This window comes from Dendrobates tinctorius, unplaced genomic scaffold (assembly GCF_039654945.1).
Source record: "Dendrobates tinctorius isolate UK_male_01 unplaced genomic scaffold, ASM3965494v1 ptg000049l, whole genome shotgun sequence".
NCBI classification, from domain to species: Eukaryota; Metazoa; Chordata; class Amphibia; order Anura; family Dendrobatidae; genus Dendrobates; species Dendrobates tinctorius.
Window position 1 is genome coordinate 7,660,930 of NW_027361717.1, and position 25,756 is coordinate 7,686,685.

General features: G+C 41.4%; 1 protein-coding gene across 5 annotated transcripts in view; it reads right to left on the reverse strand.

Moving 5' to 3' along the window:
* Window positions 1-25,756, reverse strand: part of LOC141091106 (ephrin type-A receptor 3-like) — a 409,334-nt gene that overhangs the window by 123,103 nt on the left and 260,475 nt on the right. For all 5 annotated transcript variants that reach the window (XM_073576465.1, XM_073576466.1, XM_073576463.1 and 2 more), the window contains one exon: window positions 6,009-6,076. In XM_073576465.1, coding sequence (XP_073432566.1) covers window positions 6,009-6,076 — 68 coding nt within the window. The remainder of the gene's footprint in view (window positions 1-6,008; window positions 6,077-25,756) is intronic.

The window sequence follows — 25,756 nt, forward strand, 5'->3', positions numbered from 1 at the left end:
CTGTGTTTGTGTGGGTATTCTCATTCTCTCTGTTCTTCCGAGGATACTCTTATATTCTCTGTGTTTGTGTGGATAGTCTCATTTTCTTTGTGCCTCTGTGGATATTCTCATTCTCCCTGTATATTTGTGGATATTCTCATTCTTCCTATGTTTGTGTGGGTATTCTCATTCTCTGTGTTCCTGTGGGTATTCTCATTCTCTGTGTTTCTGTGGATATTCTCATTCTCCCTGTAAATTTGTGGATATTCTCATTCTCCCTATGTTTCTGTGGGTATTCTCATTCTCTGTGTTTCTGTGGATATTCTCATTCTCCCTGTATATTTGTGGATATTCTCATTCTCCCTATGTTTCTGTGGGTATTCTCATTCTCTGTGTTTCTGTGGATATTCTCATTCTCCCTGTATATTTGTGGATATTCTCATTCTCCCTTTGTTTCTGTGGATATTCTCATTCTCCTTGTATATTTGTGGATATTCTCATTCTCCCTATGTTTCTGTGGGTATTCTCATTCTCTGTGTTTCTGTGGATATTCTCATTCTCCCTGTAAATTTGTGGATATTCTCATTCTTTGTGTTTCTGTGGATATTCTCATTCTCCCTGTAAATTTGTGGATATTCTCATTCTCCCTATGTTTCTGTGGGTATTCTCATTCTCTGTGTTTCTGTGGATATTCTCATTCTCCCTGTATATTTGTGGATATTCTCATTCTCCCTATGTTTCTGTGGGTATTCTCATTCTCTGTGTTTCTGTGGGTATTCTCATTCTCTGTGTTTCTGTGGATATTCTCATTCTCCCTGTAAATTTGTGGATATTCTCATTCTCCCTAGGTTTCTGTGGATATTCTCATTCTCCCTGTAAATTTGTGGATATTCTCATTCTCCCTATGTTTCTGTGGATATTCTCATTCTTCCTATATTTGTGTGGGTATTATTCTCCCTCTGTTTCTCTGTATATTCTCATTCTCCCTATGTTTGTGTGGATATTCTCATTCTCTGTGTTTCTGTGGGTATTCTCATTCTCCCTGTATATTTGTGGGTATTCTCATTCTCCCTCTGTTTCTCTGTATATTCTCATTCTCCCTCTGTTTCTCTGTATATTCTCATTCTCCCTCTGTTTCTCTGTATATTCTCATTCTCCCTGTTTCTCTGTTTATTCTCATTCTCCCTCTGTTTCTCTGTATATTCTCATTCTCCCTCTGTTTCTCTGTATATTCTCATTCTCCCTCTGTTTCTCTGTTTATTCTCATTCTCCCTCTGTTTCTCTGTATATTCTCATTCTCCCTCTGTTTCTCTGTATATTCTCATTCTCCCTATGTTTCTCTGTTTATTCTCATTCTCCCTATGTTTCTCTGTATATTCTCATTCTCCCTCTGTTTCTCTGTTTATTCTCATTCTCCCTCTGTTTCTCTGTTTATTCTCATTCTCCCTATGTTTCTCTGTTTATTCTCATTCTCCCTCTGTTTCTCTGTATATTCTCATTCTCCCTCTGTTTCTCTGTTTATTCTCATTCTCCCTATGTTTCTCTGTATATTCTCATTCTCCCTGTTTCTCTGTTTATTCTCATTCTCCCTCTGTTTCTCTGTATATTCTCATTCTCCCTATGTTTCTCTGTTTATTCTCATTCTCCCTATGTTTCTCTGTATATTCTCATTCTCCCTCTGTTTCTCTGTTTATTCTCATTCTCCCTCTGTTTCTCTGTTTATTCTCATTCTCCCTCTGTTTCTCTGTATATTCTCATTCTCCCTATGTTTCTCTGTTTATTCTCATTCTCCCTCTGTTTCTCTGTATATTCTCATTCTCCCTCTGTTTCTCTGTATATTCTCATTCTCCCTCTGTTTCTCTGTTTATTCTCATTCTCCCTCTGTTTCTCTGTATATTCTCATTCTCCCTCTGTTTCTGTGGGTATTTTCATTCTCCCTCTGTTTCTCTGTATATTCTCATTCTCCCTCTGTTTCTCTGTATATTCTCATTCTCCCTCTGTTTCTCTGTTTATTCTCATTCTCCCTCTATTTCTCTGTATATTCTCATTCTCCCTCTGTTTCTCTGTATATTCTCATTCTCCCTATGTTTCTGTGGATATTCTCATTCTCCCTCTGTTTCTCTGTATATTCTCATTCTCCCTATGTTTCTGTGGATATTCTCATTCTCCCTCTGTTTCTCTGTGTATTCTCATTCTCCCTATGTTTCTGTGGATATTCTCATTCTCCCTCTGTTTCTCTGTATATTCTCATTCTCCCTCTGTTTCTCTGTATATTCTCATTCTCCCTCTGTTTCTCTGTTTATTCTCATTCTCCCTCTGTTTCTGTGGATATTCTCATTCTCCCTATGTTTCTCTGTTTATTCTCATTCTCCCTATGTTTCTGTGGATATTCTCATTCTCCCTCTGTTTCTCTGTTTATTCTCATTCTCCCTCTGTTTCTGTGGATATTCTCATTCTCCCTATGTTTCTCTGTTTATTCTCATTCTCCCTCTGTTTCTGTGGGTATTTTCATTCTCCCTCTGTTTCTCTGTATATTCTCATTCTCCCTCTATTTCTCTGTATATTCTCATTCTCCCTCTGTTTCTCTGTATATTCTCATTCTCCCTCTGTTTCTCTGTATATTCTCATTCTCCCTCTGTTTCTCTGTTTATTCTCATTCTCCCTCTGTTTCTGTGGATATTCCCATTCTCCCTATGTTTCTCTGTTTATTCTCATTCTCCCTCTGTTTCTCTGTATATTCTCATTCTCCCTCTGTTTCTCTGTTTATTCTCATTCTCCCTCTGTTTCTGTGGATATTCTCATTCTCCCTCTGTTTCTCTGTTTATTCTCATTCTCCCTCTGTTTCTCTGTATATTCTCATTCTCCCTCTGTTTCTCTGTTTATTCTCATTCTCCCTCTGTTTCTGTGGATATTCTCATTCTCCCTATGTTTCTCTGTTTATTCTCATTCTCCCTCTGTTTCTCTGTATATTCTCATTCTCCCTCTGTTTCTCTGTTTATTCTCATTCTCCCTCTGTTTCTGTGGATATTCTCATTCTCCCTATGTTTCTCTGTTTATTCTCATTCTCCCTATGTTTCTGTGGATATTCTCATTCTCCCTCTGTTTCTCTGTTTATTCTCATTCTCCCTCTGTTTCTGTGGATATTCTCATTCTCCCTCTGTTTCTCTGTATATTCTCATTCTCCCTCTGTTTCTGTGGGTATTTTCATTCTCCCTCTGTTTCTCTGTATATTCTCATTCTCCCTCTATTTCTCTGTATATTCTCATTCTCCCTCTGTTTCTCTGTATATTCTCATTCTCCCTCTGTTTCTCTGTATATTCTCATTCTCCCTCTGTTTCTCTGTTTATTCTCATTCTCCCTCTGTTTCTGTGGATATTCTCATTCTCCCTATGTTTCTCTGTTTATTCTCATTCTCCCTCTGTTTCTCTGTTTATTCTCATACTCCCTCTGTTTCTCTGTATATTCTCATTCTCCCTCTGTTTCTCTGTATATTCTCATTCTCCCTCTGTTTCTCTGTTTATTCTCATTCTCCCTCTGTTTCTCTGTATATTCTCATTCTCCCTCTGTTTCTCTGTATATTCTCATTCTCCCTCTGTTTCTCTGTATATTCTCATTCTCCCTCTGTTTCTCTGTTTATTCTCATTCTCCCTCTGTTTCTGTGGATATTCTCATTCTCCCTATGTTTCTCTGTTTATTCTCATTCTCCCTCTGTTTCTCTGTTTATTCTCATACTCCCTCTGTTTCTCTGTATATTCTCATTCTCCCTCTGTTTCTCTGTATATTCTCATTCTCCCTCTGTTTCTCTGTTTATTCTCATTCTCCCTCTGTTTCTCTGTTTATTCTCATTCTCCCTCTGTTTCTCTGTATATTCTCATTCTCCCTCTGTTTCTCTGTTTATTCTCATTCTCCCTCTGTTTCTGTGGATATTCTCATTCTCCCTATGTTTCTCTGTTTATTCTCATTCTCCCTCTGTTTCTCTGTATATTCTCATTCTCCCTCTGTTTCTCTGTATATTCTCATTCTCCCTCTGTTTCTCTGTATATTCTCATTCTCCCTCTGTTTCTCTGTTTATTCTCATTCTCCCTCTGTTTCTGTGGATATTCTCATTCTCCCTATGTTTCTCTGTTTATTCTCATTCTCCCTCTGTTTCTCTGTTTATTCTCATACTCCCTCTGTTTCTGTGGATATTCTCATTCTCCCTCTGTTTCTCTGTATATTCTCATTCTCCCTCTGTTTCTCTGTTTATTCTCATTCTCCCTCTGTTTCTCTGTATATTCTCATTCTCCCTCTGTTTCTGTGGGTATTTTCATTCTCCCTGTGTTTGTGTGGATATTCTATTTTTTCTTAAATAAAATAAGTTAGTAAGTCCAACCTATTCCTATTTGCAAAAGATCCAAAAAACTTTGAGTCCCTGGAAAACCCCTTTAAGTGACCTGAGTGTAAATTCACAAACCATCCTTATACACATTTTTATGAAAGTATCCATTCCGTATTTTTATTTTTTTAACTTAGTAAGCTTAAGAAAAAAAAGGTAGTTTCTTTTACCGTGTCCTTGGGACTCTTATCTGTAATTTTGCGAATACCGTAGGCAAACAATACCACAAAAGGACATGTAAAGGTGAAGTATGTATGTACGTGTACTTCCCTTTGAAACAGTGTACATAAGAGGTTAAAGGGTATTTCTCACCATGTTAGATGGGTCTATTTGTATAGTACTGGCAAAAACGATCAACTTTGTAAATCAGTTGTTATTAAAAATGGCAACGGATGTCAAAATATTACTTTCTTTTCATTATTTACTGCTCGGCACCAAGTGGAACATGCGCAGTGCTTACAAGCTATTTCTTATTGAGTCTGGAAGCGCTGCACTGAGGCTGGCCGGGATCACTGGAGCTCAGTTTTAGCTGATCCTGATCAGCTTCAGTCACACTTTGCTCCCAGTGCTGCAGAGGGAAGGCGTGCCTCACACGTCAACCATGTTGCTGGCCCGAACTGTCACTCAATCAGTAGCACCTACCCACCAAGCAGGAAGAAAGTCACGAGGCTGGGTAGTCATGACCAACCATTTAAAGGAGCCTTCACAAAGAGAAAAACTGGACTCTACATTACCTGACAACCATCGGTATACACCGTCCATACACATCGCAGTGCAATAACAGACTACAACAGTCCTCGCTCTTTGACCTTGTATTTTAATGTCATTCACAATTACTGTACAACATCAGAAACATACAGTTCATACAGCGATATTTTGTATCCAAATGGCTTTTTTAAAAATGGATCCGACCAACGAGCAGCGTCATCGACATGTAGTCAAAGGAAAGGACATGTGCAAAAAAAAATACATTCATGGTCCCTGTATCCGATCTTCTACATCAATATTATATGTATATTCATAGAAATGTTAGTACAAATCCATAATGATAATGGATACATTAGCTATGTACATATGAAATCTTAAAAAATACACATGAATAATAATAAAAAAAAAAATTAACATAAAAAAGAAAAATAATAAAGCAGGAGGACTTTCCACAAGCTGGTGATGTACAGACGTGGTAGTAAACAATTCACTAGAGCACATGTGGTGGTCATACATCATATTCCTATCACACCTAAGGGCTACAATACAGTATCTACAATGTTAGATGTCAAAAATTCAAAGTTTTTGTACACAGTTTATTGAACTTTTTTTCACGAAAGTCCACAGCACCGACTCTGTCCGTGGTAATGAGAGGAAAATAATATGCCTACTATATTTTATTCGTAAACTCATTTTTCTATACTGTAGCTCACAAGGAAGCTCTCGACACGTAGCAAGTCCCAAAACATGGAAAAATTTGACCTAATGCATCATGGAACCTAACAGACTTTCCCAACATCACATCTCTACAGCACAATGGAGAGCACTGGCCAAGAGTCCTTACAGTTCTTGAATACAACAACCATTTGTAGTTATCACACCTCCCAGCAGAGGGCAGAGTATATCTAGAGTGACCAAGTGGAGTCAGTGAAGACCCAGCTCTTACCTCTTCCATGTTGGAAGTGCATCTTATCTTCGTCTGGGTCTTGCTTTGCTTTAATATAACCACAGTGCCTGTAAAATACATAAAGATATACATACATATTACATTAGCTGCATTTTTTTACCAATGGTTCCAAATTTGATGATGCTTTCAAATTAGAATTAGGCTGAAAATATCAGAGTAACATGCCCGTCGCCTGTACAGAGAGCCCCGCTGCTGAGAAGAAATTAACTTTAATCCTCCTGGCAGCCTCTGGCTTTCAATCATAGGTATGGCCGCCGCTGCTTCAGTCACCACTGATTACATAGTACTGGACCACCCCTATGACTGAACACCTGAGCCTGCCAGGAGGAGTAAAATTCATTTCTTCCCAGCAGCGGGACTCTCTGTGCAGGTGCCAGACAGTTTCAGAATGCTTTATTAACCTGAAGATTAACCCCATATCTGATGGGAAATAGCATTTCTTTACATGACAGTTTCCATTTAAAGATTAACCAAACCTTTTTTTTTAATTTTGTTATCTTCCAGTTATTGTAAAGTTATTAATTTTTGTAACATTCTTCATTACCTTATTTTGTTTCCTTCTTTTCCAACTATTATGCTATTTCAATGACCAGTTCACACGCCTTTAGAAGCTGCTTTCATCTACTGCTCATCAAAAATCTATACATTCAAACTGTCTAAGTGCTGGAATCCTACTGAGTAGCAAGAGCAGAGAGACTCAGAGAGGAAAATTCCTGTACTTGCTTGAATTGAGTGTACTGATCTTGTTGAGCAGCAGTTAAAAGCAGCTGCAAAAGAGCATGAACTTATCATTGAAAATGGTGTGGCATAATGTTTGGGAGAGAATTAAGCGAAATAAGGTAAGGACAGATATGATAAAGATTCATAACGCACTTTCCAACTCTCGGAAGATAACTAAATAAAAGTTACCTTTTATATTTGCTCTATGGTCCACAGGTTTCTAGGTAGCACTGGATGATGAACTCCATTTCAATCCTTATATAGTGTAGAAAAGCTATGTAGACCCTCTCTTCTTTCAATTTCTCTTTGGAAAACCTGACTCATCTCTGAATTAACTAGTATATCACATTCATTTCAATGGGATCCATTTGATTCTTCAATTCCTCTTGAAAGAATTGAAGATTTGCTAACTCCCCCCAAAAAAATTTGCAATAGTTCAAAACATACAACCCCATTATCACATTGGGACATCATGATTTCTTGCTTTGAATTACAAGCTCAGCTCTGCCACCTCTGATGGAAAAAAAACAGAATTTAACAGGGGAGCTTTATGAACAATTAAGCAGCACTGGCCCTGTGTATTGATCGCAGAAGGCTTTGTAAATCACAACGACGCCTTTTCCTTATACAGTTTTTGGTAGGAACCTAGTCTTTAATGCATTTCCTCAGGTATATCATGCTGACATCACTCATCATAGTGATTTGGGAGTTTTTGGCGAGTCTCATGAGTGTAAATAATGTTAACGTTGCATATCCGTGAGTCACCAAGTCCCAGTTTGAGTAAACCCCATAAAAAGGATATTAATGTGAAACAGATTTCTAAACCCTTCCAGTATCTCCCAGTTGCCCCTTTAAACCCAGTTTAATGTTAAACTAAAGCCTTTACGCAGTGTGCACTTTAATAGCAGTGCCTGTGGAAAGTGTGTCCTTTTTGTCCCCAGATGCCACTAACCAGTACGACACCGGCAGTAATACATGGCCTACAATTTTGCACCACAGATCGGATTACTCCTAAATGGATATTCTATAGCTGATAAGGTGATAGCAATAAAAGCGAGGCCTGTCTCCCCTGGGGATAGTGTTAACATGCTGGATTTACACAGTGGTAAATCATCCTCATGCCCCTCTTGTGTTATGTCAAGAGCTGCAGAAATCTCTTCCCTCCGCACATGGATCTGGTTAATTGTTTCTGAAATGTACACCTCTCCAAATCCCTGTGTAATGCAGCATAATTCTGGAGCATTCTGAGCCCTTCCTAAATTATTCATCCCATGCTGATATCACACACACCTCGCAATTGTTAATACTGGAACGTTTAAGCCGCGTATCAATTGCACATTAATCTCGTATATTTTCTTCTTCTCTTCCTGTAACTACCAATATGCTCTCTCTTTCTTAATCCCCTTCAATCTCTGCATCGTTTTTTTTCTTAATGCTATCGAAATGTAAGAAAATACATTATACAGCAGCCCACAAATTTACCATCAAGGCCAAACCAAGGGGTTTGCGTCTTTCCAAGATTGGTGCCATAGACGGCCTGAAATCCAATGCTTGAGACCACCACAAATCTTAATATTAGTTGTGCAGCAATTTTACACTTTAAGCAGATTTACTAATCCCAATTAATTTTTGGACTCAACAACCTGAAGTTGCGCCAAATTTATCACAATGGCGCATGGCGGATAATAAATTTGTTGCATTTTTACAACTTTTTGTCTAATTTTACACCAGCAATTGGTTGTCCTACTTTGTACCACAAACTTTAAGCATTTTGGAACATCATCCTGTGCTTGAACTACACCCCTCTTTGTAAATCCACATCCGTTTCCTATGTAAGCTGCACCCCATGATGAGAGAGTCACAAAAAGCATCTAAAACTTATAGTTATGCCGGGGTCACACATGCGAGTGCAATGCGAGAAACTCGTGCAAGTTTCTCACCTCAATACCCGGCACTGGCGCCGACACTCGGGACCGGTGTGTTCAGCTGCATAGAAATACATGCAGCCGCATGATCCGGTCCTGAGTGCCAGTGGCAGTGTCGGGTATTGAGGCGAGAGACTTGAGCGAGTTTCTCGCATTGCACTCGCAAGTGTGACCCCGGCCTTACTGTTGTAAGACAAGTATGGAAGTTTTTTTTATGCAAAATTGGTTCCAGAATTGAAAGAGATTTTCCCTCTATGTGCTGGTCAGAAATGTTGCCTCTGATGTGGGATTGTAGAGCTATGTTCTTATGGAGTTTTTTTTTTAAAACAACTTGCTTTAGGAAATGTTCTTCTTAAGGGATTATTTGAGGAGTGTTTATTTCCCTGAATCGCATTTTGCAACTTTTTTTTACTTAATGTGTCATATTTGGAACGGAATCCAGGAGGAAGCTACCTCAAAGTAACATGCACTTTCTTTTTTTCTCATCAGGTATTTTTGAAAGCATGAAGAGGAAAAAATTTCTTGCAAGTGAATTTTTTAAACGGTTCGAAAAGCTCCTGGGAAAATTTCACTTGGGCATTGTTAGGAACATCGGAAAGCACTAAATAAAAATATAAATAAAGTGCGTTCTCCGCTCGGGGCCAACCGTGCGGTAGATGGTATAACCGCTGCTAGACGGTGGCAGAGCAATATGGCGGAGGTGCGCACGGGGTTAGTCTTCACCCTGGTGCGCAAAGCAATCGCTGTTTAGTCACAGAGATGGCAAAAATATAAAGTACTGAGCCTGTTAGGGTCACAGGAGCTCAGAGCAATAACACACACGGTAAGCAGTCACAGGAATAGCCCAAGATGGCGGCACTAAGTCCTTCTAGACCTACCGTGTGTGTCCGAGTATATAGCGTCACAGCTGCGAACGCTCAAGTGGGCTGCTACTGCAGCGTGGCGTGAATACTGCCTCTCAACGACACTGCTATGGCGCAGGCACAATGTCGGACGCTAGCATCTGAGTATGGAGCAATAGCGCGCTGGCACTGGTAGTAACTCAATCCCTCACACAAGCTTATTATCAAAGGGAAGGGGTTTCAAATGAGTCATTCACCAGATCATGCATCCATCAAACATTGACTCAGCAGCAAGTATGTCTATACTAGCGCATGGCAGAACAGCCATGCTCGCCTTTTATAGCAGCTGGGACCTTCCGCATGCCTCCAGATCTCTGAGATGGACAAATGAGATTTGGAGCAGGACCTGAGCACATCGTCCCATGAGCATGCTCAGTAAGAGGAGAGAAGGACTTAGCCTCAGGAGAGATTTGCTGCAAGGCAATCTCCTCTGCAATCTCCTCTGCAGTGGATAAAGAGCAGGAGACTGCAGAATGTGAGGGTCTGGATTCCTGCATAGCGACTGCAGAAACCTGACTCCTAACAGGCACAGCCAAAAAGGGGTTATGCAATGCATTGGAAGTGAGCGATGCTGATGACATTATGACCCCATGTGCACCATTGGCAAGTATCAAGCTCAGGAGATTCTGCACACCTGCCGAGAGGAGTTCATGATAGCCAGATAGCGTGCAAGAGCCCTATTTATTGGAATAGGACACGCTAGAGAACCTTGCTGATCATGCACACTTGTCGGCAGTAGGGTCATAATACCATTGGTGCCACATTCACTTCCCCTGATATACCCATGACTCTATTTATTCTAAAGGTATTCATAGATATACCAGTGTAAATAGGGAATCTACACAGTAGAAGAAAGGCCAACAACTACTGTCTGTGAAATATGTAATTCTGTCACAGGATATAGATTCCAGCTGAATAATTAAAAATATGTATTCTATTAAATTAATACAAAAAAAGAGATAATAAAATGATAATGAAAGGTATATTACCAAAGCCTAGGTTCTATCAAGGAGAATACTGGATACTGTGCCTCCTCACCCCTATCTTTATCTTTGGGTGGGGTGAGGAAGTGGAAGTGGCATGGGGAGGCACCGTATCTGGTATCTCCCTTGGTGGCACATGGGCTTATTTAATATATACTTTTGATTATTGGGAGTCTCACTTGGGCTACCTTGGATCGGTAATCCAAGTGGGTCTTATGCCCAAATTACCTATTGGCAGGAATACATTCTTTCTATGATAGCTCTTGCACTTTGAATATAATGTTGTGTTATTTTGGCACAAAATAGCCTCTAAGCAGGAATGCATTTTCCCTTGATTACTATTGCACTTGCACTTTGATAATCATGCCTTTGGTATTTTGAATGCATATGTTTATTTGATCAACAAGGAGTTTTTATATAATGTCGGTGTCTCCTTTGTTTGAGGCATATAGCCCTGTCTTTTAAACATGTTCTCTCTTTTTATGTATTAATTTGATAAAACATATATTTTTAATTACTCAGCTGGAATCTTTTTATGTCCCGTGACAGAATTCATATTTTTAGGGATAGTGGTTGTTGACTTATTGGAAAAAGTGTCTAGCATTGTACTGTGGTTGCTTTTGGGACACGTGATTAATAGCAGAGGAAAAAACAAGATTTTTTAACGGAAAGATGCATTTTCTTCTAATTTTTTTCTTGCAAAATTTAGATGTAACAGACAATTATTTTCCGGTGTCAAGGTGTTTCATGCATGTGCAACCTTCCTTGAAGTTATCCGAATTCAATAAGGATCCTGCCGGTTCCTTGCTCTGGAGCCACTTCTTATCCTATTTTCAGAGCTTGTAATGCCATCTCATATTGATATTAAATATGCAGAACATCATAACGTAGTTCTATAGTAATTATACATACTGTATGTCTGTGTAAACATTTTGTAAAGGAAACTGAGCTGCAGAGTTTAGTTGTCATAGCGTTCAATAACAATTGATAAATCCACAGGAGGTCCGAACTCCGGTGCTCTCAAGACAACTTCAATGGTTTACATCCTGCGGTGGGGGTCTATTACCGGGTCTCTGTGCTCACAGTCTACACTCATCAGACAATCAGCTGTTGGAAATCGGAAGCAGATGATTGCAATCACAAGTGTGTACTTCCCTGCTGCTTCTCTACCCAGAAACAATCCGCAAAACGCTAACAAATCCAAAGGAAGCAGAAAGGAGCATATGTCCACAACGTAGATATGGACACAAGCAAATATGGGGGGAAAAATTGCTAGGAATCAAACCTAAGACATCTTTATTTATTCTCTCTCTACCTTTACTGTATATATCGTACATATAGTACTGATGAACATTGACATAAGAGGGCTAATGTGCAAGAGCAGCATGTGTCAGTGATAGACCCTGCTTGCATATTTGAAGGTGCTAGTGGCACCCTTACCGATTGGGCCACTATGCGAAAAGTTGTTTAATTGTGGAGATCACAGGATGGATGGACATGTTACTGATATGCAAAGGATGTAAAAATGTAACCAAAATCTTCAATTTTTTTTTTATTTTTTCAGTACGGAGCATGAACAACAAGATCCCCACACTTACACATCTTGGCATGATATTAATAATTAACAGGCTAGGGTTACACTACCGATTTTCTCTCATCTGAGAAAATTGGTCCAATTATGCTAATGTCATTCTGGTCAAAGTTTGATCAGTGTGTGATCATAGTATGATCCAATTTTTTGGGGTGTGGAGAATGAAAAAAAAATCTCCATTTTCTCACTTCACTGTGTTAGTGAAAATAGTCATCCCAGTGTGGTCCAATGTTTTCCAGAGACCCAGAGATGTGAATGGGCGAGTGTTATCCGATTAGGCAACTTGTGCATGCTGTGATTTTTGGATATGTGCACAACCTCATAGAATAACACGGGGATGAGTTTTAGCTGTCAAAATGACAGATAGCACTCATCTGATTTTTATGGTCGATGAGTCCTTAATGGTTGACAGAGGACAATTGTGCCACACTATTTTGAAGTTGAAAGGGGGATCACAACAAATATAGACTTGATTTAGATTTCTCTTTTTTTCTTTCACTTTGCAAGTTGTTAGATGATAAAAATTACGCTTTTATTTGTGAAAGCTTTATCACTTTTCAGAATTGTTTCTACATTTGCCTAAAACCTCTGCACAGTACAGTACATTACTAATACTATATGTTTCTCATGGACTTGAGCACCAAATCTTCCTTCTTTTGGTTACTGCTGCACTAAATCTTGCAGCCCACATGTCTTCATACCTGGTGGCATATGCTCAGTGCACATTGTAGTCTGGCCAATGAAAATCAAAGGAGTTCAATATGAAGGTGCCCCATACAGACATCTGGGCCAGTTACTATGAATAATCCACCGTTTTGCTGTTGCTCCTAAACTTGACCTACTATGACCATCTTTCCCGACTACTTCTAATTCCTGGCTTTTTCAGCTCAGTCTAGCATGCAGTACCTGGCAATGTCTGTCGTCTGTTACCGATACTTGACTTGTTAGACTATGCTCACCTTTACTTCACAATGTCACACACAGTTTGCCTGATCACCTTACCTGTCCTTTATCCTGACTGCATTTCCCAATCATCAGCCTACTTTGTTGTTGCCCGTAGCAATTGTACTTCCAAGTAATTTCTGTTTAATCCGGTTAAACTTTGAGAAAGAGGATGAATTGGAAATTCCAAGTATTCAGAATCCAGTCTTATCAGTACTTTTACATTTTCCGGGCCTCATACCTTGTGGGGCAATCCAGACATCACTACTCTCAGGGCATATTTTTCCATCCATGGACAAATTTCAAGGTCCTCCACATTTAGTTTGAGCCTCACTGCAGTCATGTAATTTGGATGCCATTTAGGCCTCTTTCACACATCAGGTTTTCGCCGTCAGGCGCGATCCGGCGCTTTTGACAGAAACCGGATCCGGCGAAATGCAATGCCGGATCCGGTTTCCCCCCCATTGACTTGCATTTGCGCCGGATCGGGCCGGATGGCCATGCGTTTCATCCGGTTTTAGCCGGATCCGGCAATGTGTCTCAATCCGGCGTCTGGAAAAAACGGCTACTGTAACGTTTTTTGTCTCCGGCAAAAAAGCCGGACACGCCGGATCCGGCACGTCCAGCTTTTTCACACAATGAAAGCCTATGAGCGCCGCAATGCGCCGGATCCGGCGAAAGCCGGATCCGGTGGCCGGATCCGGTTTTTTTGGTCTGAGCATGCTCAGTAGCTCTGCCCACAAGACATATATAAAAGCAAGACAGTGGGACCCACAGCCACACCCAACATGCCACCCAAGAAAGCAACCAAGCGCAGCAGGAGAAGGCAGGAGACCACTGCAGCACCATCAGCACCACCACCACCCCAAATGGAGCAGCAAATGGAACATGCTGAGGAGGGGAGGCCAGCAGCAGATGAGAGACGGTAATTATCAAATCCCCCATTCCTCCAAACTAGGGCTATTGAATATCAAGATATTCATTGGCCCTTTGTTTCTCTTTATTCAACAGCCGCCCAATAGATGCAGCAGCAGCAGCAGCAATGGCAGCAGCTGGAACACCACCCACAGCCATGGAGTCTGGCCATCAGGAAGACAGCACATCTTCTTCTGGGAGCCCTCCCTCGCATCATCAGCGTTTGACGGTAAGTTTTTATTTCCAAAATCCATCATCTCTGTAATATATGTCTATTCATTGTCTTTTATTTCAAAACAGGATTCACAAGATGAAGAGGAGCTCCCAGAAGAAGAAGGAAAGGGTGTACAGACACTTGGAGTGGGCTCACAATTGGTAAGTTTTTTGCATCAAACGCAGAAACACAACATCACACTACACACAACACATAGAAAACAATGTTCTGCAGACCACACACAGCAAACAAATGCCTACATCCAAAGACATAACATTTTTTGTTTTCTTCTCTAGTCTTCCCAATCTGGTGCTCGGCCAAGAGGTCCTCGCAGTGCCTCCCAGGGTCGTCGGCGACAGCAACACGGCGGTCACCAGCGTGTAAGTATAAATATTTTTGGTTTGTTTTTTTGCACTTTTTATTTCATTTCTTTTGTGGAGGCTAATTATGTTATTTTTGTCTTTTTCCTTAACAGCCTTCACAGCGTGCTCCCGACTCTGACGGTGAGGACGGAGGACTCGATGTGGACCACCTCATCGATCTCGTCAGAGAAAGGGAGCCGCTCTGGAATATGGCTGACCGCCGCCATGCTGACCTTATCGTTACCCGACGACTCTGGGAGGAAATCTGTTCGCTCCTTGTGGGCCGCTGGGAGGACCTCGATGTTCGGGCCCAGATTAAAGAGCGTAAGTATATACAGTACCGGTTGCTTGATGTAAACCAGTGTTTCCCGAACTCCAGTCCTCGTGGTCCCCACGGATCATGTGTTCAGGATTTCTATTTACTATGGAAATCCTGAAAACATGACCCCTGGGGACCATGAGGACTGGAGTTTGTGAAACACTGATGTTGTATACTAACCACTCCTTTCTCGTTTCAGGGAACAGAATTGTGAATTGGTGGCCGTCTGTGAGGGATCGTTTCAAGAAGGAGTTCAATAAAGAGATGCGGGCCCCGAGTGGATCTGGAGGACGCAGGAGCAAGTACAAGTACGCACAAGCCCTGTCGTTCCTCCGGGAAACAATGGTCACTAGAAGGTAAATATTACACACCACATGTGAAAAAAATGTAACTTTTTTTTTCAGCCAGGGCCATACCATGTCAGTATTTTAATTGTTTTTTTTTCTCTTTATTCCACAGCACGGTGAGCAGCACTCGGGAGCCTACACGATTGGACCCTTCTGAGGCGATCCCTGAGGAGACCGGCACCGAGGGACACTTCGACCGCCCCGGTACATCTGCACCTTCCCAGCCTTCCCACACATTCGACCCATCTGTCCCATCCACCAGCACAGGAGCATCGTGGCCGCCTACATTACATGAAGCTGCTGGTGAGGAGATCGCTTTCCCTTTACCCCACCCTTCTGCCCCTGCCACCTCTAGTACACCTGCGGGTACTGGGCGGCAGCGGCAGAGGGGTCAGGAAAAGAGTTATGCGCCAGAGTTCTTGCATCTGAATGCATCTTTCCAGAACTGTCTAAAAGTCTTGTCAGAGCAAATCTCCGCAGGCTTTCAGCAGATCAACTCCAGCATTCTGGAGGTGAAGACACTTCTGCAAACCATGCATTCAGAAGCAAGATCTTCGCCAAACCACACCTTTTTCAGGTCTGTTGTGGTAGTGTTTTACACTTATGTTTATGGTTTATAATATACTTTTTGGTGTTTGTGCACTTTATATTGTTTATTATTCTATATATATTAATATTTATTTTGCTTATTCACTATTTGTTTACACATTTTTTACAATTTTATGCTTTATATCTGGGTAGCAAAATCCCCCCTTTTTTTGTTCAGTATATGTATTACTTATTTTTATGCAATGTTTTTTAACTATTTTTTATAATGACTTAATAAAATATATTATCCTTCTGGGACTTTCTGGTCGTTTTTCTCTTTGTAATTTGGCACCTCCCACCACTGTAGTTCCTCCACCTGCACCCCCTCCAGCCACTTTCCATCCTCCCCCTCCTATTACATCTGCACCCCCTCCAGCCACTTTCCATCCTCCCCCTCCTATTACATCTGCACCCCCTCCAGCCACTTTCCATCCTCCCCCTCCTATTACATACCAGCAACCTCACCAGTACCAGCAACCTTCCCAGTACCAGCAACCTCCCCAGTACCAGACATCTCCCCACTTCCAGCAACCTGCCCCGTACCAAACTCCTTCCCCGTACCAAACTCCTTTCCCATACAACTTTCCATCAACATCATCTGCTCCTACAGTCCCTGCCCAACCCTCCACTCCACCGCCCACCACCTCTTCTGCCTCCCACATGTCCACCCATTCTGTAGCTTTTTCCACACCATCACCTCTAACTGTTCCTTCCCCACCACGATCCCAGTCCTCTCTCCACACTCCCATTGTCGAAGTGTCCCGCAGCCCCTCCAGCAGTATTTCCACCCCACAATACACAGATTTATGATGTGTTTTGTAATAAAAATGCCCTGTTGGTTTCAAACCTTTATTAAAAAAGTTTTTTTAACTTTAAAAACAGTTTACAAAAAAAAAATATTTTAAATAAAAGTTAAATTATTGTTTAAACTGGTTGTCTGTCATTTCTTTCTGCGGCGAAATATGTTTAAAAAAAAGGTTAAATACAGGGTATTTAAAAGGTAAAAAGGTATTCAAAACCAGGTATATAACTGTGGGTAAATTTTAGCTTTTTGCCACAGTTGTGTTCCTGGTTGTGTTTGAAGCAAAGTATTTCACCTGAAAAGTTGTGTTTATTGTTGGTGATTTCCTACCAATGTACACAACTTTTGTTAAAAGGTGAAATACTTTGCATAAAACACAACCAGGTACACACCTGTGGCCTAAAGCTAAAAATGGTAAGACCATGACAAGATAGCCAACTTTGGTTGGCAAAGGTATATACTGTTGGTCCAGAAGGTACACAAGTTTTAGGGCACAAATCTTTCACACTCTGTCATCCTGCCAGTGTACTCTGCCTTGAGGTGACATAAAGTATAGTGCAAAATTGTCCCTCATTACTGAAACTGTCACAGAACTTCTAGTGGTAATATTTCCAATGACAACATCCATCTTCGCCAGTAACTTGCTCTTCTCTCCAACCTGCACTTTCTCCTCTACAACCTGTCAAAGAAGGGCTGTAGGAACATGCTATATATAGTTTTCCAGTAGCCAATCCCGTTCGGAAGGCCACAAGGGTCAATTTTAAAAACCGGATCCGGCGTAATCCGTCGAAAAACGGATAGAAAAATGGATGAACCGGATGAGACGGATCCGGTTTTGTCTGTCAAGAACAAGACGGATCCGGCAGAAAACCGGATCCGGCACATCAGGTTTTACTAAACATTTGCCGGATCCGGCATTCCGGCACGACGCCGGATCGCGCCTGACGACGAAAACCTGATGTGTGAAAGTAGCCTTAGAGTTCAGTGTTCCCTGAATGAAGAGCTAAATGGGTAGGTCTAAGCACAGTCATAGATAGACCATTATTTTTAATCTTTAAAGATTCCATAATAACAGGGTCTGTACCACAGGACTGGCGTATAGCAAATGTGGTGCCAATATTCAAAAAGGGGACAAAAACTCAACTTGGAAATTATAGGCCAGTAAATTTAACCTCAACTGTGGGTAAAATCTTGGAGGGTTTACAAGGGACCGTTCCTGTCAGACTAATCTGATAAGCTTTTATGAAGAGGCAAGTTCCGGACTGGACCAAGGGAATGCAGTGGACGTGGTGTACATGGACTTTTCAAAAGCTTTTGATACGGTGCCACACAAAAGGTTGATACATAAAATGAGAACAATGGGGATAGGGGAAAATATGTGTAAGTGGGTTAAGAGCTGGCTCAGGGATGGGAAACAAAGGGTGGTTATTAATGCAGCACACTCAGACTGGGTCACGGTTAGCAGTGGGGTACCACAGGGGTCAGTTTTAGGCCCGCTTCTTTTTAACATATTTATTAATGACCTTGTAGGGGGCATAGAGAGTAGAATTTCAATATTTGCAGATGACATGAAACTCTGCAGGGTAATCAATACAGAGGAGGACAATTTTATATTACAGGAGGATTTATGTAAACTAGAAGCTTGGGCTGATAAATGGCAAATGAGCTTTAATGGGGATAAATGTAAGGTCATGCACTTGGGAGAACGAACAAGATGTATAATTATGTGCTGAATTGTAAAACACTGGGCAAAACTGTCACTGAAAAAGACCTGGGTGTATTGGTGGACGACAAACTCACATTTAGTGGCCAGTGTCAGGCAGCTGCTGCAAAGGCAAATAAAATAATGGGATGCATTAAAAGAGGCATAGATGCTCATGAGGGGAACATAATTTTACCTCTATATAAGTCACTAGTGCGACCACACTTAGAATACAGTGTACAGTTCTGGTCTCCAGTGTATAAGAAAAACATAGCTGAACTGGAGCGGGTGCAGAGAAGAGTGACCAAGGTTATTAGGGAACTAGGGGGTCTGCAATACCGAGATAGGTTATTACACTTGGGGTTATTTAGTTTGGAAAATCGAAGGCTTAGGGGTGATCTTATTACAATGTATAAATATATGCGGGGACAGTACAAAGACCTTTCTAATGATCTTTTTACTCTTAGACCTGTGACGGGGACAAGGGGGCATCCTCTACGTCTGGAGGAAAGAAGGTTTAAGCATACTCACACACGCGGATTCTTTACTGTAAGAGCAGTGAGACTATGGAACTCTCTGCCGTATGATGTTGTAATGAGTGATTCCCTACTAAAATTTAAGAAGGGACTGGATGCCTTTCTTGAAAAGTATAATATTACAAGGTATATACACTAGTTTCCTTAATATTGCATTGATCCAGGGAGCTAGTCTGATTGCCGTATGTGGAGTCGGGAAGGAATTTTTTTCCCCAATGTGAAGCTTACTGTTGGCCACATGGGTTTTTTTGCCTTCCTCTGGATCAACATGTTAGGGCAAGTTAGGATAGGATATGGGTTGAACTAGATGGACTTAAAGTCTCCCTTCAACCTTAATAACTATGTTACTATGTAACTGGAAATTATAGCCTTATCTAAATAAATGAGCGCAATGTGAGTTCAACTCTGATGCAGGTGTAAGGAAAAGCGTCCCTTTTCTGTGACGGATCCAGAACTGTCAGGGCTGTCACCTATGTTGCATGGGGAAAATCTTAAGGCCCCATACCGACGTTTGCACTCAGAGATAGGGGGCGTGGCTAAGCTAAAAAAAGCCACAACACACGGGAAACCAGTCAGTCTTGGCGGGAATGTACAGTGCGCAGCAAGACAGTGTCAGCACTCCGACCTCTGAGCACTGGGACGGAGCAGGCCCAAGTCTGAGGGGCTGCAGATCCATGACTAGAGACTGTCGACAGAGATTTGCCCAGTATACGCTGACACCGTCGATACTGTTGACACAGCTGACACCACTGACCGTGAGTGACAAGATCCACTGTCAGAGCATAGACGCGCACACGTACCGGCAGAGAAGCCGGGTGACCCGCTGTGAACTGTTTCCTGATAAGCCCGCATTTAACCGCTGAGTATCCCTAGACTTTGCCAGTCGAGACTCTAATCTTGCCTGCTCTTCACCTTCCGGACCCAGGGACCCTCGTCGGGACCTCGAGGAATCACCGCTGCTGCCAGGATCCAGGACTACACCGGATTCCCTTACGCACCATGGCCTTGGCACCATCACCTGCATCCAGGAATCCAACTTCTGACGTCGTCGGACTGATAAGTCTAATACCCCTGAACTCTTTGCCATATTTACTGTCACCTGTTTTTCCCAAGTTCCAAATTTTTTCCTTAATTCAACCCTGCCTCCTGTTCTCCCTGTGTGGGGTATCCTCTGTTAAATAAAACCCCAGATTAACCCTTGCTCTGCCTCCGATCCGTTACTGCATCTTAACACCTCCTCACACAGGGTGACCCAAAAGTGTGTCGTAGTAAAGCAATGCCAGACACCCCTGGATTTTTAACAAGATGGAGGGTTCCATCCGAAGGGTCAAACCCTCAAGTTGTCAAGATCTAGACCATTGGCAAGCACCCATGAGGTTTAGGACTGACGTAGGAGCCCTGGAAGTTTTAGTAAATAAATTTTACTGTCATGGAGATGTTTAAAAAGCCATGAGATGAGTGAGGTCTGAAAAATCGATAGTACCCACCATTTATTATAACCTTATGCATATTCACTAAACAAACAAGTATGAAGAAAAAGCTTTCCATAAAAATTTAAATTGGAACTCCCTCCTGGAGCTTGTTAACAATACAAATAATGGCCTACAAGGACTCATCGCTTGCTACCTCTGGTGACCATTTCTTCCCACTGATTTTGTCTGCTGAGGTTTACTAAATTGTCTGGCAATAGAGATGGGGCCAATATGAGGCCTACCATTACTATTAGTGATGAGCGAGTATACTCGTTGTTCGGGTTTTCCCGAGCATGCTCAGGTGTCCTCCGAGTATTATAATTACATATGGGAAAAACTGGTTTAATCTATACATATTCCTTATCAAAAGGATACTCTCAAAAGTATTGAATCATGCAAATAAGGACTGTTAGAGAGTCATTTTTAGTCCAAGAAATACAAAATAACAAGTCGTATATATAAATATAAGGGGTCATGGTGTCCAAATTAATAATCCATTTACATTCAAGCTGCGCCAGTCTGCGCTTTAGATCCCCTCCTCTGATACCACTATGGCGTCTTTAGGGACGTCACATCTGTTACAGTCCGGGCCGCCCCAATGTCTCCAACATGTTCCCTAACACGGACTAACATCTAGAGAACTGCGTGTCCGTGTTAGGGAACATGTTAGAGACATTGGGGTGGCCCGGACTGTAACAGATGTGACGTCCCTAAAGACTATTCCACGCCATTTCAGGCTGCGCCATTCTGGCGATTCAGATCTCCTTTAAATTAGAGGCATTGACCGCATACAAGGTGGTATCAGAGGAGGGGATCTGAAGCGCAGACTGGCGCAGCTTGAATGTAAATGGATTATTAATTTGGACACCATGACCCCTTCGGATCTTAATGAAAAATTAAGCTTCTCATCATTTTTATGAGGTTTAGTGATTTTTCATGTTTGTTTGGTTACCCTTTGGCTCGCAATGTGGTTTTGTCTGTTTGCCTATGGAATTTTTAATATGATTTTTAACTTGTTTTTGTGTTTTTTAATTTCCTTTTTAGCGGATTTCATCTCAGCATTTACCTGTGCCCCTTTTGAGTCCCCATACACAACAAGATTTTCCAGATGGTTGGATGGACACTATTTTGAAGAAATATTGGGTTTTTCCATTTGAATGAAATGTTTATGCATTTAAAAAGAATGTATTATTTAGTCTAATTTTCTTCTGTGTGACTGATATAACGTGTGCCACATTATGTATGAAGTTATAGTGAGATCTTTTATGTGATAATTGTAAATTTATATGTACTATTCTCTGCACTTTTTTCCTGTTGTCAGAGAGGGAATAATATTTTGTGGATATACTGATTGGGTTGCTATGGACGCTGCGGGAGATGTGTGCCGACGGTCATCCTTCAGTGGGTGTCGCTGATGACGTCTTTAAGGGGTGGGCACTATAGGTGATGGATGGAATACTGATTCCCCATTCACCATCCCTTGACGCCTGATGTGATGTCTCATTGTGGATGTTCCGCCTCCACACATCCGGGGACGCAGCGCCGGATCCATCCGCTAACATGGCCCCGTTACAAGATGTGACGGTGAGCTTTGATGATCCTGCCCCTTTGCGTCACAGGATGTGATGCCGTGATACAGGAAACGCTTTCCTCGCCATGTTAAGATAACCCCGCCCCCGTGCACGTCGCGTTACATGAGATGGGAATATGGGGGAATTCATGACACATCATTCCACCGATGGCGCAGGGTAAGAGGCGCCACTTGGCGCATAGATGACGTGGGTGTGAAGAACATTTAGGCATAATGTGACACAGCTGTGAGCGGTCTGATTATTGGTTTTTCATCCTGTGATGGGTGATTTAAAGAGGGCTTATTCAACACAATGTGCACTGCCCCCCAGAGGAAACAACAGTGAAACGCGCGTCAGTGTAATTGTGCTTTGGTAAAAGCATCCAGTATGGGTAAGCATTATTTGGGTTTTTGGGTGGAATAAGAGTTTTTTGAATTATGGTTGTGTTGTTCCTTAATGGACACACATTATGTATTAGCACAGGAACCTTATGGTATTTGATCTCTTTTCCTCAGAGCCATGCTTGAAATAGATACATATTCCCAGATATAATGCACTTTTGCACTTCCTCTTGTTGTGAGATTTTTATATATAATTTTCATGAGTGAAAGTATCTGTTAATTATGCAAATTGTCTCTTCAGAGAGGAAGAGGACTAGAACTCTAGTGCCACCTATTGGAGGTAGCAATCCTAAAAGTCAATGTTGACCCTTTAACGAGCCTAGTTACATGACTTAGGATAAAAGCCAAGTCAGAATCTCCATTTGCAGACACTGTGTTTCGGGGTACTGCCCCTCATCAGTGCAAAGTGGGAGAACTGGTTTGGCTGTGAGAGAGGCGTCTGACTGATATCCAAGAAGTATCATTTCTCCTTGCGGAGAATGACATGCTAAGCATGTCGAGGTGAGGAGACTTAAAGCCGCAATGCTCCTCTGGGAAATATGCTAATTATGCAAATTGTCTCTTCAGAGAGGAAGAGGACTAGAACTCTAGTGCCACCTATTGGAGGTAGCAATCCTAAAAGTCAATGTTGACCCTTTAACGAGCCTAGTTACATGACTTAGGATAAAAGCCAAGTCAGAATCTCCATTTGCAGACACTGTGTTTCGGGGTACTGCCCCTCATCAGTGCAAAGTGGGAGATCTGGTTTGGCTGTGAGAGAGGCGTCTGACCGATATCCAAGAAGTATCATTTCTCCTTGGCTTTTATCCTAAGTCATGTAACTAGGCTCGTTAAAGGGTCAACATTGACTTTTAGGATTTCTACCTCCAATAGGTGGCACTAGAGTTCTAGTCCTCTTCCTCTCTGAAGAGACAATTTGCATAATTAGCATATTTCCCAGAGGAGCATTGCGGCTTTAAGTCTCCTCACCTCGACATGCTTAGCATGTCATTCTCCGCAAGGAGAAATGATACTTCTTGGATATCGGTCAGACGCCTCTCTCACAGCCAAACCAGATCTCCCACTTTGCACTGATGAGGGGCAGTACCCCGAAACACAGTGTCTGCAAATGGAGATTCTGACTTGGCTTTTATCCTAAGTCATGTAACTAGGCTCGTTAAAGGGTCAACATTGACTTTTAGGATTGCTACCTCCAATAGGTGGCACTAGAGTTCTAGTCCTCTTCCTCTCTGAAGAGACAATTTGCATAATTAGCATATTTCCCAGAGGAGCATTGCGGCTTTAAGTCTCCTCACCTCGACATGCTTAGCATGTCATTCTCCACAAGGAGAAATGATACTTCTTGGATAAAGTATCTGTTCTCACACTAATGGCTTGTGCCTACCATTGCAGAAATGGTTATAAAGCTGCCCGCCTGTTCTTGTATTGTTTACATTTTATAACTTTGTGAATTTATTGTTGGTGCTTTTTGTACTATGAAATAAAGGTATGGACTATTTATTGTGGTCCTTTATAATATATGACTTGTTATTTTGTATTTCTTGGACTAAAATGACTTTCTAATAGTCCTTATTCGCATGATTCAGTCCTCTGAGTATTTTGGCGTGCTCGGAGATTTCGTTTTTGTCGAAGCAGCTGCACGATTTACAGCTCCTAGACACCCTGAATACAAGTGGGAATTCCCTAATGAACAGGCATTCCTCACATGTATTCAGCCTGTCCAGCAGCCACAAATCATGCAGCTGCCTCGACACAAACTAAATCTCCGAGCACTCCAAAATACTCGGAGGATACCCGAGCATGCTTGGGAAAACCCGAGCAAGTATACTTGCTCATCACTAATTACTATGAATTCACTATGTGCTATTGTAAGGTAATAAATGGCAACTCTACCTATCTAGTTTATGACCAATTTCGTATATTGAACCATCATCTGTGAAAATCTGGTCTAATGCTGGACCTTACACTATAATTCATATTGTTCTAATAGTTTGTCTAAATTTCCTAGAGTACAATTTATTGATAAATAAAAATAGTGATTTTGAAAAAATTCTACAAACCATAAGAAGCAGAATAAAATGTCTTTAGAATTCCAGGGCAGAGCTAAAATGTCCCGATTCTTGAAGTTTCAATGTTGTTGACCATGGGTCAAATTCAATTTTCTGTGGTATAAATCATAAAATCAGGTAAACTGCACTGTGTTTGATGTGAAGCCTCTCATTCGAATTTTTGAGATGCTTGTGATGTTTTCTTTCAGGTCACTAGAGTAAGCAACCAATATTTCTGCCCCAACCGCCTCCAGAACCTCGGACACAAATCATTAGGGAAAAACTGTAGTTGTCTTTTAACACCTTAGTGATGGGCCAATTTTTTAAAATCTGACCAGTGTCACTTTGTGGTAATAACTCTACAACATGTCAACATATCCCATTTATTTTGAAATAATATTTTCATGACATATTGTACAGTACTTTAGAAAAAATAGCAGGGAAGGGAACTTAAAACATAACATTTAAAAGAAAATTTAAAATTTCATAGACACAACAAACATAGAAATCGGAACCCTCAAAGGCCAGCAAGAAACCAAGTCTGCTCAGTCAGGGCACGAATGGTCTAACCTGTGCTACCAAAGCCAGTACCACTGGCGATTTAGTAATCAGACGTAAAGAGGTATAGCAAGCATATAACCATGCCAGTACCACTGACACATTGCCAGTTAAGCCCCCAAAATATATTTCAGATCCATAAGATTATAACTAGAATGGTCTCATCTGATTCTGGTTGTTGATTGGACCTCCGGCATTTGTTCAATAAACCTGGTGTGGAGCTAAGGGCACTAAGCCACTGAGATAACCATCCATGTCAGGAGTAGGAATCATTATGCCATTTCAAAAAGGGGACCCCGTTTTTGAAACAGCATAATGATTCCTACTCCGACAAATACATTTGAACAAACACACTGCTTTGGAAAAAAAGATCCAAGAGCCATGATGAGGAGAACTGCTATGGGAGAAGCTGGTGCTACAGACTAATGATTTTACAAGATTTATACCAGCAGCTTGTCAGGAGCTGAGAGGGAGGGGAAGGGAAATGAACAGCTTACTGCTGTACAGAAATCAATGGGTGGAGAAAGATGAGTGGGATTTTAGGAGATACCATCTTCCCTGTAATGTAACTACTGCATACTATTGGCCAGGGTCTGGGCAAGCACTAGTTGCCGAGCTCCGTGGAAACCAGCTGTACACTATGAAACATAAAAGCTCTTATTTCAGGATAATGACAGCAGTTAGAAAGAGCAAGTCAGTTACAAACTTGCTTATTTTTATGCTGTCTCACTAATTAAATGAATTTAATAGCTAGAGAAAACCCTTTAACAGGTCCTAAGGGCACTATGGTTTTACACTTTTCACTTATATAAAGGGATCTGGCCTTTGG